This window comes from Leucoraja erinacea, chromosome 16 (genome assembly GCF_028641065.1).
Source record: "Leucoraja erinacea ecotype New England chromosome 16, Leri_hhj_1, whole genome shotgun sequence".
In the NCBI taxonomy this organism is placed as follows: Eukaryota; Metazoa; Chordata; class Chondrichthyes; order Rajiformes; family Rajidae; genus Leucoraja; species Leucoraja erinaceus.
The window spans coordinates 35,344,159-35,358,959 of record NC_073392.1 but is presented as its reverse complement, the minus strand read 5'-3'; the positions used below and the strand labels follow the sequence as shown (position 1 = coordinate 35,358,959).

General features: G+C 47.7%; 1 protein-coding gene across 2 annotated transcripts in view; it reads left to right on the top strand.

The window, feature by feature from the left end:
* Positions 1–14,801, top strand: part of LOC129704800 (coiled-coil domain-containing protein 3-like) — a 213,945-nt gene that overhangs the window by 47,561 nt on the left and 151,583 nt on the right. Inside the window, exon 2 of one of the 2 annotated variants that reach the window (XM_055648158.1) lies at positions 6,638–6,812. In XM_055648158.1, coding sequence (XP_055504133.1) covers positions 6,638–6,812 — 175 coding nt within the window. Of the gene's footprint in view, positions 1–6,637; positions 6,813–14,801 lie in introns of those variants that run through there. The other variant, XM_055648157.1, reaches the window with a different exon arrangement.

The following is a 14,801-nucleotide window of genomic DNA, read 5'->3' as shown; positions in this document are numbered from 1 at the left end:
CGCTCAGAGCCACCCTCCGCCTTCCAGAACTGAAGGATTTTTCCCATCGATGAAAAATCAGAGATTTATTCATGCTTTAAACAAATTTGCCATTCTCTCTGCTGCCCCTGCTGGTGGGAGGGGGGAGGGACTATAATACCCGGAAGTATTGTGCCTCACTCAGTCTCTGCAAGATGGAAGAACCAGATGGTCATGTCTCACTGAGCTCTGAATAACACTGAACACATGTCTACTCCCCTTAATGTGGTTTGAAAATGAAAGTATAGTTGGTTTGAAGTAAAAAGGCACTGCCTGTTAATGGTTGTTTGGGCGCTTTGGCATGAAGTTAAAAGGCACTACTTACTGCAAATGGAGGTTTGGGTGCTTTGGCTTAATTTATGGGCACTACTTACTGCAAATGGAGGTTTGGGTGCTTTGGCTTGAAGCTTGAAATGGAATGAAACTGCACTTGAATTTGGCGGCCTTGCTTCCTGCTTGAAGTGGTATGAAACTGCACTGAATTGGGTGGCCTTGGATCCAGCTTGAAGTGGTTGGAAACTGCACTAGAATTTGGTGGCCTTGCACCCTGCTTGAAATGGAATTTCAAGGAATACTGAAAGTGGTGAATCTCTGGAACACTCTGCCACAGAAGGTAGTTGAGGCCAGTTCATTGGCTATATTCAAGAGGGAGTTAGAAGTGGCCCTTGTGGCTAAAGGGATCAGGGGGTATGGAGAGAAGGCAGGTACAGGATACTGAGTTGGATGATCAGCCATGATCATATTGAATGGCGGTACAGACTCGAATGGCCTACACCTGCACCTATTTTCTATGTTTCTATGAATAACCATGAGTCAATTGCCAGCCCACCAGCCGTGAGTGAGCTGCCAGCAGATCAGGCTGGAGGGACTGAGCTGCCACCCCAAGAACCCATAAGGGCTCTCCAGAAAGTCCCCCCCACCCCCACTGGCCACCAATATTGGAATTGGTGGAGAGATGGAATATTGAGAAGAGATTCTCAACAATTTTGTCTAGTAATCTATAAATGGAGACCATATTCTAGTAAATAATTCTGGTTTGTTTCCTTTCCAATTTTTTTTTTTTGGTTTCCCAAAGGAAGTCCTCCTCTCCCCTCCTCTCTCCCCTCCCTCCCCCCTTCTCCCTCCTCCCTCTCCTCCCTCCTTGCTCCTCTCTTGGGTCCTCCTCCTCCCTCCCCCTCTCTGATATGAAGCTGGAATTTCTCCCCTGACCTCTCCCCTCCTCCCTTCCTCCCCCTCTCCTCCTCCCTCTCCCCCCCTACCCCCCTCTCTCTCCTCTGCCTCCTCTCTTCTCCCCTCTCCCTCCCCTTCTTCTCCTGTGTTCCTTCTCCTCCACTCTGTCGGCCTCCTCTCTCTCTCCTCCTCCCCTCTCCATCCTCTCCTCCTCCTTTCTCCCTCTCCTCTTTGGTTGCCCTCCACCCTCTCCCTTCTCCTTCTCTGTTTCTCTCCTCCCCTTTCCTCCCTCTCTCCCTCTCTCTCCCACTCTCTCCCATTCTCTCTCTCCCTCTCTCTCCTCTCTCCCCCCTCTCTCTCTTTCTCTCTCTCCCCTCTTTCCCCTCTTTCCCCTCTCTCCCCCCCATTCCTTTCACCTCCCCCCACCTCTCCCTCCTCTCTCTCCCTCCATCCTCCCCTCTCTCCTCCTCTCTCTCTCCTCCTTCTCTCTCCTCTCTCTCTCTTCCTCTCTTCCCCCTCTCCTCTCCTCCTCTCCCCTCTCCCCTCCCTCCCCCTATCTCTCCTCCCTCTCTCCTCCCCTCTCTCTCCCTCTTCTCTCTCTCTCTCCCTCCCTCTCTCTCCCTCCCTCTCTCGCCCCCTCCTTCCCTCTCTATCCCCCACCCTGTCTCTCTCTCTCTTCCCCTCTCTCTCCTCTCCCTCTCTCTCCCCTCAATGCGCCCTCTCTCTCTCCTCCCCTCTCTCCTCCTCTCTGTCCCTCTCCCTCTCTCTTCTCTCTCTCTCTCTATCCCTCCTCTCTCTCTCTCTCCCCTTTCTCTCTCTCCCTCCTCCCCTCTCTCCCTCCTCCTCCCCCTCTCTCCCCTCTCTCTCTCTCTCTTCCCCCTTTCTCTCTCTCTCTCTCCTCTCTATTTCTTTCTCTCTTTCTTCTTTCCTCTCTTCCCCCCCCTCCCCCCCTCTCTCTCTCTCCCTCTGTGTCTCTCTCTCTGTGTTTCTCTCTCTCTCTCTCTCCCCCTCTCCCTCTCGCTCTCTCTCCCTCTCTCTCTCTCCCCCCTCCCTCTCTCTCTCTCTCTCCTCCTCTCTCCCCGTCTCTCTCTCTTTCTCTCTCGCGCTCCCTCTCTCTCTCTCTCCCTCTCTCTTTCCTCTCTCTCTCTTTTTCCCCTCTCTCTCTCTCCTCTCTCCCTCTCTCCTCCCTCTCTCCTCTCCCCTCCCTCCTCTCCTCTCTCTCCTCTCCTCCTCCCTCCCTCTCTCTCTCTCCTCTCTCCCCTCTCTCCCCCCTCTTCCTCCTCTCCTTCTCCTCTTCCTCTCTCTCTCTCTCCTCCTCCTCTCCTCTCCCCTCTCTTCCTCTCTCATCTCCTCCTCTCCTCTCTCTCTTCCTCCCCTCCTCCTCCTCTCTCTCTCTCTTTTCTCTCTCTCTCTCTCTCCTCTCTCTCTCTCTCCTCTCCTCTCTCTTCTCTCTCTCTCCCCCCCTCTCTCTCTTCTCTCTCTCCCCTCTCTCTCTCTCCCTCTCTCTCTATTTCTCTCTCTCCCTCTCTCTCTTCTTCTCCCTCTCTCTCTCTCTCCCTCCCCTCTCTCCCCCCCCCCTCTCTCTCTCTCCCATTTTCTATTTTCCAATTTATAATACTGCATTAGCATGATAAAACACATTGTTATTGTTGCCAAAGTACAAAACATGACTCTCTCTCTCTCCCCTCTCTCTCCCTCCCCTCTCTCTCTCCCTCCCTCTCTCCTCCTCCCTCTCTCTCCCTCCCCTTTCTCTTAATCTCTCTCTCCCCTCTCTCTCCCTCTTCCCCACTCTCTCTCTCCTCCCCCCCCCCTCTCTCCTCCCTCCCCTCTCCCTCTCCTCCTCTCTCTCCTCCTCTCTCCTCTCTCCCCCCCCCTCTCCTCCCCCTCCTTCCTCTCTCTCCCCTCCCTCCCCTCCCCCCTCCCTTGTGGGGAATGTTTGCTTGGTTAAACTGTTTCTTTGATTCACATCTACTCGAAATCCCGATGCGGTAAAGGTGAAATTTTGTCATTTTTGATTCATTATTTCCTGAGTTTTTTTTTCTAAAGTTGTTCACCAATCTGACATCTTTTTAAAATCTAACGTGCTGGAGCCAGCTGGATGACGTCTAACGCCTTTGCGGCTGCAGTCGTTATCGCAGCACGGGCGCGAACAAACGCAGTTGAAAAGTGCCCTTTGCAGCCGTCACAGGGGTCAACCTCCTGTCCGTCTCCCCCACCAATCGTCTATCACGTTGGTGGGTGCACTTACATTCTCGGAAGCCACGATCGGTCGGCCCTCCGATGTTTTTCACCGTCCTCAAAGCGATCCAGGCATTGCTCTGGCCCACGCCTACCACAGTCTAGCTTGGGCCCGGCACCTGATTGGGAGGCTTGTGCTCTACGACTTGGGGAGATGCTGCCTCTACCCCCTCCCTCTCCCTCTCTACCCCCTCCTGGGGCAGAGAAAGAGAGAGAGAGGGTGGAGGAGAGATGGCGGGTGGAGGGAGATGGCGGGTGGAGGGAGATGGGGTGGAGAGGTGGAAGAAGGGGGAGGGGGCGCTTCCCCTCTTTGCCCCCTCCCTCTTTGCCCCCTCCCTCTGCCCCCCTCCTACCCTGCCCCCCCCCCCTCTCTGCCCTCTCACTCTCTGCCCCCCCCCTCTCTCTCTACCCCCTACTCCTCTAGGGAGTGGTGTGAATATTCAGACCTATGGATGAATGGTGGAGTATTGCGTTTAGGAACCAGCCCTCCCCGTGACGCCGTTCCCCCACACCTCAATCTCTTCCACCCTCCCTCTCCCTCTCTACCCCCTCCCCTCCCTCTCCACCCCCATCTCTAGCCACGCCTGCACAGTTGGGGGTTATGCGTGAGTAGATGGGGAGGGGGATGGGATAAAAGGAGCGCTCGTTGAGGAGATGGGATCCAACGGGTCCCCCTTCCATTATAAAATGGAAAACAATTTTAAAAATTAGATTTCTTGGTATTAATAACATTTCTCAACAGATTTGGCCAAATGTTACTTTGGTTGTTCACACACAACATTCTCTATTCCTTCCCTCTCCATTTACATTCCATTTTAAAAATTAGATTTGTCAGTTTACACAAAAGATTGCCAGATTGCAGTTCAGTTACATGATATCCCAGGACATTGTGGCTTCTAGGAATCTCATTTGAAAATTGCTAATTCTAGCTATTTATAACAATAGCAGTTTGGATTTGGATAGCAGTAGCATGATTGGTCCGAGTCAGCATGGATTTACGAAGGGAAAATCATGCCTGATTAATCTTCTAGGATTTTATGAGGATGTAACTGGGGAAATGGACAAGGGAGAGTCAGTGATTATTGTGTACCTGGACTTTCAGAAAACATTTGATATGGTCCCACATAGGAGATTAGTGGGCAAAATTAGAGCATATGGCATTGGGGGTAGAGTGCTGACATGGATAGAGAATTGGTTGGTAGACAGGAAACAGAGTAGGAATTAACGGGTCCCTTTCAGAATGGCAGGCAGTGACTAGTGGGGAACCGCAAGGCCCGGTACTGAGACCATAGCTATTTACAATATATATTAATGATTTAGGTGAAGGGATTAAAAGTAACAAGGGGAGAGGGGTGTGGGGGAGCGGGTATGTGGGTAGGAGGGTGTGAGGGGATGGGGTGTGTGGGGGAGAGGTGTGGAGGACAGAGAGGGTGTGGGGGAGGGGTTAATGTAGGGAGGGGGTGTTTGGGGGAGGGGAGGTGTGGGAGGCGTGATGTGCTGGAGGGAGGGGTGGGAGGGAGGTGGTGTGGGGGGGAGGAGGGAGTGGTGTGTGGGGGGGGGGGGGGAGTGGTGTGGGGGGGGGAGGGGTGGTGGGGGGGAGTGGGTGGTGTGGGGAGGGAGGGGGTGGCTTGGGAGGTGGGGTGGAGGGGTGGTGTGGTGGCGGTGGGATACTGTGGGGGGGGAACAGAACTGGGGTGATGTGGGGAAGGGTGAGTAATGGGGAATGGGTAAAGGGGGTATGGATGTGTGTGGGGGGGAGGGGGGTGTGTGGGGAGGAGGAGGGAAGTGGGGGGGGCACCAAGGGGGGGCCAAACTTGTGTGGAGGTGGGAAGGGGGTAAGGGGGTTGGGGAGTGAAGGGGGGGAGGGAGTCGACTCAGCTGTCACCGGCCGCGGCATCACAAAGCACCTCATGACTCCACACAGTGGCTTTCCCGACTCCACTCTTGCGGACTCAATCAGCACTAGTTGTGCTCAGCCCCGCCTCCGGGGATTTATTCTTCAGCGGGTGCTGGAAGGGGCGTTACCTTCATGGTGACTGACAGGTGAGAAGACCAAACTGCTGATTTTCTAAACCTTCATAACTTTTCTAATACTTCACCGATCGGAACAGAACTTGGTGGTTTGGAGCAGATGAGAACGGTGAGTAAGGTGGCGATATATCCTAGCAATATAGAGTAACGTTTTTGCACAAATGTAATTAGAACACAGGCCAGAAGTGGTCGAGATGAGAGTTTTAGTAATAGTATAGATAAATATGAGGTTATTCAGTTTCGTGGCATAAACAGGAAGGCAGATTATTATCTAAATGGTGTAAAGTTGGGTAAAGGGGAAGTACAACAGGATCTGGGATTCCTTGTTCATCAGTCACTGAAATTAAGCACGCAGGTACAGCAGGTAGTGAAGAAAGCGAATGGCATGTTGGCCTTCATAACAAGAGGATTTGAGTATAGGAGCAAAGAGGTCCTTCTGCAGTTGTACAGGGCCCTAGTGAGACCACACCTGGAGTATTGTGTGCTGTTTTGGTCTCCAAATTTGAGTCTCCAAATTTGACATTCTTGCTATTGAGGCAGTGCAGCCTAGGTTCACAAAGTTAATTCCCGGGATAGCGGGACTAGAGTTCTTAAAAATAGCGGAGTCAAGGGATATGGGGAGAAGGCAGGAACGGGGTACTGACTGTGGATGATCAACCATGATCACATTGAATGGCGGTACTGGCTCAAAGGGCTGAATGACCTACTCCTGCACCTATTGTCTGTCGTCAATTGTGTATAAAAAGGAATGGTCCTTTCACCCCACAGATGCCGTTTGATCTCTTGAGTTCCTCCAGGAGGCTGTTTGTTGAGGAAGGAACTGCCGATGCTGGTTCATACCGATGATAGACACAAAATGTAACTCAGCAGCCAGGAAGTAGCTCTGGAGAGATCTCTGTTGAGTTGCTCCAGCATTTTGTGTCTTTCTAGACTGTTGATCCTTTGATTCATAGTGCTTGGAGTTTTTTAATTCAGTTTTTGAATGTTAAATTCTGTTTTCATTGAAGGCCAGTCTTGGTATTCGATCAAAGTCCTGCAAAAGTCAAAGGAGAAGCCGGTTAAATCTGAGAGATTGCGTCTTGGCATGTGTGGCCATCAATTTTAATGCAATTGCCGGAATATAGTGCTATAGCATGGTGACCTGCCTTGACTAAGGTTATGAAATTTCATTTGGTTTTAGGAATGATGAAAATGGCAACTTGGTGCCACATGAAGTCAATGGGAACGATCCCATTTTCCCTGACACACCCGAAAACAATCAGATGTTCTCTAGCATCTTCCAGTTCTCCAACTGTGTCAACGGCTCCATTCATCAGACATACACACCCGAGTTGGAACAGCAAGAGGATAATCAGGTAGGACATCCTTGATTAGTTTGATTCTTCAATGTCCAGAAAAGGCTTATCGTTGAATCGTTATGTACTTTCACAATATAATGGATGCCATGTATATTCACTTGTGTTCAAGATGTGTCACTGTTGGATTTTGTATCTCCGTTGGTCTTCTAAGTGTACACCTTATAAAAGATTATCCAATTTGCCCAAATTCCCTGTTTCAAATCTCTTTGCCCAAATAGACTGAGTGATCTCATCCCATTTAGTTTAATTTAGTTTTTTTTAGAGATACAGCGCATAAAAGGCCCTTTGGCCTACGGAGTCTGTGCCACACATTAACACTATCCTACACATGCTGGGGACATTTTACAATTTTTCCAAGCTAATTAACCTACAAACCTGTATGTCTTTCGAGTATGGGAGGAAAACGAGCTTTCTGAGAAAACTTACGCAGGTCACGGGGTGAATGTACAAACTCCGTACAGACAAGCACCCGTAGTCAGGATGGAACCCGGGTCTCTGGCGCTGTAAGGCAGCAACTCTACTGCTGCGCCACCGTGCTGCCCTTGTACATCTCATCTTGTACATGATGCAGTTAGTTTCCTCTGCTGAACAAACCAGTAATTCTTGCAGGGACTAGTGAATGCTTTCCTTCAAAGGTAACTGATCTGCGTTGGAATGGTCAGACTCATCATGCAACAGTGAAAGCAACAGGTGTCCTAAACTTCCTGAGGCGCAACTTTCATCATTGTTCAGCTTCTGTCAAGGAGAAGCTGTATTTCACCCTCGTTCGACCTCATTTGGACTACGCAGTTGCAGCTTGGGACCCATACACAGATAAAAACATTTCATCCATCGAACGTGTCCAAAGACAGGCCGCTCGATTTGTTACTAACTCCTATGAGAGAGAAGCAAGTGTCACCAAGCTTCTGAATTCTCTGGGGTGGAACCCTTTCCAAGACAGACATGAAGCTCACCGTTTGACCTGTTTTTACAAAATGTTAAATGGTCAGCTAGACATAGATCACAAGACCTACACCAACCCCAAACCAATTAGGAGCAGACGAGGGCATTCGATCCAATTTGTGATCCCAGCTACAAAGACAGATGTGTACGGCAATTCATTCTTCCCCCGCACAATTAAAGCATGGAATAATCTCCACCCTACTATAGTTACCCAACCAGATGCAACTAAATTTAAAGTAGCACTTTCTTCACAATAACCCTTTCTGGCTTAATCCCTCCCTTCACCACCACCGGTTTAAATTCCAGTTGGAATATTTTGGAGGACCAAGTAACCAAGAACCAAGAACTGGTGATAAGGGGAGAAGGAGGCTCTCTACCCTCTGACCTCTGACCTCTGTCCGCTGCCCTCTGTGCACACCCTCAACTTAGGTGTTTACCAGACTTGGCCCATTATGTCTTGCCACATGTATTGGATCTCAATTAAAAAATTAGTGTCAGTTTTAGTTCAGTGTATTGTCACGTGAACCAACGTATAGTGGAAAACGTTTGTTGCATGTTAATCAGTCAGCGGAAAGACAGGACATGATTACAATTGAGCCATCCACAGTGTACAGATACATGATAAAGGGAAAAAGGTGAATAACGGTCAGTGCAAGATAATGTCCAAGAAAGTCTGATCAAAGATAGTCTGAGGGTCTCCAAAGAGTTAGATAATGGCTCAGGACTGCTCTCTACTTATTGGTAGCATGATGCAGTTGCCTGATAACAGCTGGGATGAATGTTCCTGAATCTGGTGTGTATTTTCTCACTTGTATAACTTTTGCCCGATGGGAGAGGGAGAAGAGCGATTGGCCAGGGTGCAACTCGTCATTGATTATGCTGGTGGCCTTGCCGAGGCAGCGCGAGGTGTAAATGGAGTCAGTGGAAGCGAGGTTGGTGGTGTGATGGTCTTGGCGGCATTATAAATTCACAGGTGATAGGAGCAGAATTTGGCCATTTGGCCCATCAATTCCACTCCACCATTCAATCATGGCTGATCGATCTTTTTCACTTAACCCCATTCTCCTGACTTCTCCCCATAACCCTGAACACCCGTACTAATCAATTTCTTACAGAGAATTGTGGACATAGACCAGACCATTACACAAACTAATCTCCCTTCCAATCGCCTTTCAATTCTTTCTTTCTAATGTTCGCGAAGGTTGGTTAAATCTCTTGGGCTCGTCCAGTAAAACAGGATGAAAGACAGACCAGATCACGAGAAGGCGCAGAGATAAGCAAAGTGTACATGAAATCGTAGTAAAATAAAGTGGAAGGCTCATTACACCGGCAGTGTAATAATATCAAGGCCTAGATATCAAATAGACATGGAAATGTCATACATGATAATGGCACGTGGATTTCTTGTCTCTCATGTTTATTAAGCTCCCATGACCCTCTTAATTTTAGTACACCCTTAACTTTAATATAACTCACATGGTGCAGTGATGTATCATATGATTGACTTAAGGAGGTTAAATGGCTATAAATGACCAAACAGCCTGCATTCATAATATTTGTAGTACGTTTTGCCAAACAACACAAAATTTAAATAAAATGCTAATAACTTAGTTTAGTTTAGAGACACAATATGGAACAGGCCCTTCGGCCCATCGAGTCCGTGCTGACCAGGGACAATTTACAATTTTTACTGGCCAACCAACCTGCAAACCCATATGTCTTTGGAGTGTGAAGGAAACCACAGCACCTGAGGAAAACTCGTGCGGTCATGGTGAGAATGTCCGCAGGCTCCCGCAGTTGGAGCTTCCGAGGTCAATCCCCAGCAAGCTCCTTGAAGTTCTACTTCCGTAGATACAATACGGAAACAAATCGCATCTACGTCAAGGAAAGAGATTAAATAAGTTCCCACCACCTCCCCCACCACTCCATACATAAAAGAAAATTAAGGTACACTAAAACATACATTTTACAACAAACTAAAATCAACAAGGAAGGAAAAAGACGAGACAGACCATTGGTGAGGCAGCCATCATTCGGCGCCACCTGGTGGAGTACCCCATTCCTGCTTTCTCCACATTTCCCTTGATTCCGTTAAAGCCCTGTCTCACGTTGCGAGCTGACCCACGAGGTACCCCAAGTGAAAGACTCGTGGTTGTGTACGAGATTCAAAGTGTATGATCAAGAGTTTAACCAAGTTCCAACGGGTATGACAAGTTTGCCGTTTACTTGTCATTTCTGCGATGTTCCAAGTTCTTCTCCCCAGTTACTCTTGAGCCAATCCTAAATGAAGGTCTGTTAATAAGCAACTCTTTGTAGACAGATGAAATGGCAGCAGCATTTAAGAGCTTTATAGGCAGGACATGAATATGCAGGGAGTGGAGGGATACGGATGACATGTAGGCAAAGGAGATTAATTTAACTTGGCGTGTGCTCACACAGTCAGTACGCTTGTCTCCCGTACTAAGTACTAAGTGTGTGTCTCTCTTTTTTTTTTAGCGCCACGATTCTCTAAGTTGCGTCCACAGGTTCCGACGTTACAGCTACGTTAATCGTACGTTATTACGAGTTTAAATCGGGGTACCTGGTGTGTCAACTGAGACAGAGGTTTTAGTCCTAAGAAATATATCTAACTCTCTCTTGAATGCATCTCACTACATCTCAGTTTATGCGGTGCTTGTACTAATTTTGTTTCCTGAAACCATGGAGCTTCATTTTCTGATAAATTATGATAATGGCACCGAACATTGAGAAATCTTCAATGGCATCCCCATTCTGATCTTGTGACGGAAGAAGGGTTTAATTTCATTAGAGATACAGCAGGCCCTTCGGCTCACCAAGTCCATATGGACTATTGATCACCAGTTCACACAAATCACTGTTATCCCATTTATACACCCACTACTTACACACTAGGGGCAATTTACAGAGATCAATTAACCTACAAACCCGTACGTCTTTGGGATGTAGGAGGAAACTGGAACACCCGGAGGAAACCAATGCTGTTACAAGGAGTACCTGCAACGTCCACACAGACTACACCCGAGGTCAGGATTGAACCTGGGTCTCGTGCACTGGGAAGCAGCAGAGTTCCAGCTGTGTCACTGTGCCACCCTTTGATAAAATAGCTGAGGACTGTTGGTCCAAGAACCTTGCCCTGTGGAACTCTTGCCGTGATAACCTGGAGCTGAGATGATTGGCTATCACTTAACTTTGAACTGGATATGAAACCAATCATTGAACATAGAACAGTACAGTACAAGAACAGGTCCTTCAGCCCGCAATATCTGTGCCAAACATGATGCCAAGACCAACTCGTATCTGCCTGCACATAATCCATATCCCTCCCTTCTCAGCCAAGTTCTGCAGTATACATCCCAATCAATGAGAAATTCCCTCATTCATCTACATTGATTTCAGTTTCACCATAGGTCCAGAAAGCTGCTCTTGGTCAAATATTGCCTCTATACCACCGGAATTTGGCTCTTTTGTAAATGTTTAGTCCAAGGCTGGGGCTGAGTGGCCTTATCGGAACCTGGACTGATTGTTGGTGAGTAGATGCCACTTAACTGCACTGTTGACTGACTCCTTCTATCACGTTGTTGGAGAGTTGACTGAATGTCTTTGTTGGGTGGATTCCAATGTGGCAATGATACTGATGCACAAGTTCTGCGCATGCCTTCAGCTCCGTTGCTGGGAGGTTGTCTCTTCCCATGTGCCCAGTGTTCTTGATGTCACATGGAGTGAACTAACTAATAAGAAGAGCTGGTGTTTGGGACACTGGAGATCTTGGAAGGCGACCAAGATGATCATCGACTTGACCCCTCTGGCTGAAAATGTTAACAAATGCTTTAGCCTTTAGCAGGCCTCCACCATCAATGAGTTGTTCTTAGCAGAAGACTGGTTAAACTGGAAGCAGGTCTGTGAACTTTTCACCCTTACTTTGGGGATTTCTAACTTTAGTTGTTCACCTTTTGTTCAACTCCTTTCCGCTTGACGGCATTTTATTTCCTTGTAACTTTTCTATATTGTTCCATCAAGCTTTCGACCTTTACAAGAGGGAGAGGAGAGAAAACAAGTGTAGCGACAGAGGTTCCTAGCAGGCTGCTGACTGTCGGTGGGACCTGGCTCCTGCTCATCCCCCACAGCCGCGGTCAACAGGGGGGAAGCCGCCAACCAGGCCCAGCTCTTCCTCGGAGACCAGAGACTGGGAGCACGGAGCCGGCAATAACGACGGGCGTGACAGCTGAGGAGCAAAGCCAGTAGGAGAGGGAATCGAGGAATGGCCTACTGTTGCCAAGGTCGACTGCAGGAAGTGAACCCGGGGCACAAACACGGACGGACAAGGAGAGGGACGTTGGTTCGGATTCTCTATTTCAGAAGACATGAGATATGTATGAAGGCATTGCACACAACACAATGCTTTGCACATTGGGAGCGGCACTGTAACTTAGCGGTTGAGCTGCTGCCTTACTGTGCCAGAGACCTGGGTTCGACCCTGACTGTAGATGCTGTTTGTACAGACCTTGTACGTTCTACCTGTGACCGTGTGTATTTTCTACGCGTTCTCCGATTTCCTGCCACACTCCAAAGACATACAGATTTGTAGGTTGTGTCAGAAAGAACTGCAGATGCTGGTTTACACTGAAGATAGATATAAAATGCTGGAGTAACTCTGTCCCGCTGAGTTACTCCAGCATTTTGTTTCTACCAGATTTGTAGGTTAATTGGCTTCAGTAAAATTGTAAATTGTGCAGGATAGTGTTAGTGTAGCATTGGTCAGCATGGACTCGGTGGGTTGAAGGGCCTGTTTCCGTGCTGCATCTCTAAAGTCTAAGCAAAACCCCACCTATGGTGTTATCCGCTGTAACTTTGTACTTACACGGCTCTCAGTGTAACCTATGCTCACAGCCGGAGGTGAGTAGATAGCGAGCGACCTTTGCCCCCTAGAATGCATCTTCCCAGGCCAGTTCTGGCCACTGAAAATATTTGCCAGTGCCCAGTCTCACAAAGAATTAAGGAGTCAAGTACACATGGTATTGCCCAAAGGGAAATCTTTCTAATAATGTATAATGACTTGTGCATTGGGGGAGCAGAAAACATTCCTGTTCCTAAAAACATCCAAGACATTTGGCTACATGAGTGGTCTGTGGCCGGCTCCAATGCCAAGGAGTTCTCCTGTTACTGAAATCAACGCAGATGAAATGCAATGACTGGAGACCTCTCTGATGCTGCAGTGAGACACGATTGAGACCATGTGTGGCTTCTTGGCAAGATCCATTGGGATTGGGGCTGCCCTATGGTGCAGCGTTGTAGTTGCTGCATTACACCGCCAGAGACCCGGGTTTATCCTGACTATGGGTGCTATCTGTATGGTTTGTGATTGATTGGATTTTCTCCAGGTGCTCCGGTTTATTCCCACATTCCAAAGATAGACAGGATTTCAGAATAATTCGATTTGGTAAAAACATCGTAACATTGTCCCCAGTTTGTAGGATAGTGTTGGTGTGCGGGGATTGCTGGTCGGTGTGGACTCAGTGGACCAAAGGGACTGTTTCCGTGTTGTACCTGTAAAGTAAACTAATCCGGTGGTGAATTATAATCATAGTTAACAGAAGAATCAAGGTAGCCTTGAAGTCCACAGAGATACTTGTCCAGGCACAAGCGTGTGGCCACAGGTCTTACTGCAGAATGCCATGTGCCATAGTGAAGTGAAGTTCAGTTTAGGTTATGTTACGTGCACCGAGGTACAACGAAAAGCTTTATATTGCATGCCAACCAGTCAGCAGAAAGACAATGCATGATTACAATCTATCCATCTACAGTGTATAGATACATGATAAAGGAATAACATTTAGTGCAAGATAAAGCCAGCAAAGTCCAATCAAGTATAGTCTGAGGGATATCAGAGGTCGATAGTAGTTCAACACTGCTCTCTGGTTGTGGTAGGATGGTTCAGTTGCCTGATTACAGCTGGGAAGATCCTGTCCCTGAATCTGGTGGTGTGCTTTTTCACACTTCTACATACCTCTTGCCTGAAGGGGTGGGGGAGAAGAAGGAGTGGCCAGGGTGCGACTTGTCCTTGATTATGCTGCTGGCCTTGCCGAGGCAGCGTGATGTATAAATTGAGTCAATAGAAGGGATTTGTGTGAAGTCAGCCTAGGAACACGTGAGGTTGCAAAGACACTGTTCATTAGAGAGGGCCAAGGGGTTGCGGGGGGGGGGGGGGGGGGGGGGGGCGGGGGTCTGTGAAGAGTCTCTGCCAACAGTCTCTTCACAATTATACATTTATTTGCCTCTTTCCCTCCCTCTTTCTTGTGTCAATGAGTGGCCAGTCATTGACCCACGACACCTCTAGTAATGAAATACTGCAGCTGTATCATCTCCAAGACCACTCGTGGAATGTGTCTCAACAGTTTTGTAGAAAGAAAAACGTTCCACATTGCTTCTACTCTTTCTGGACACTCTGGAAGGCAGTTGTGGTGTCAGCAGTACATTCTGAGAGGCCCCATCAGGATTTTTTATTATTATTGCCTCTTAAATATAGCTTAAATTAAATCATCTGCATATAAAGACATTTTATTAACTGTATCTTTAGTATTGTACCCGTAAATTTCTGGATGGGCTCTAACACTTTCTGCAAGTGGTTCGATAGCTAGGGCAAATAATAACGGAGATAATGGGCATCCTTGTCTACAACCTCTAGATAGAATGAATTTGGTAATAACATTTAATTTGTCAATATTCTAGCTGTTGGATTAGTATATATAGGAGTTTAACCCATGTGCAAAACTTCTCACCCAGTTGAAATTTTTCCATCACAGGAAAAAAATAGGGCCATTCCACCTGAGCAAATGCTTTTTCAGCATCTAACGAGATCTGCTAAGTCTACATTAGCTATTCTATTTCGGTATATAATATTAAATAATCGTCTCAAATTATAAAATGAATAACGTTTTGGGATAAAACCTGTTTGATCGGGATGTATTCATTTATGAATCACTAAACTTAATCTATGAGCTAAAATTTTAGTTAATATCTTCTGAT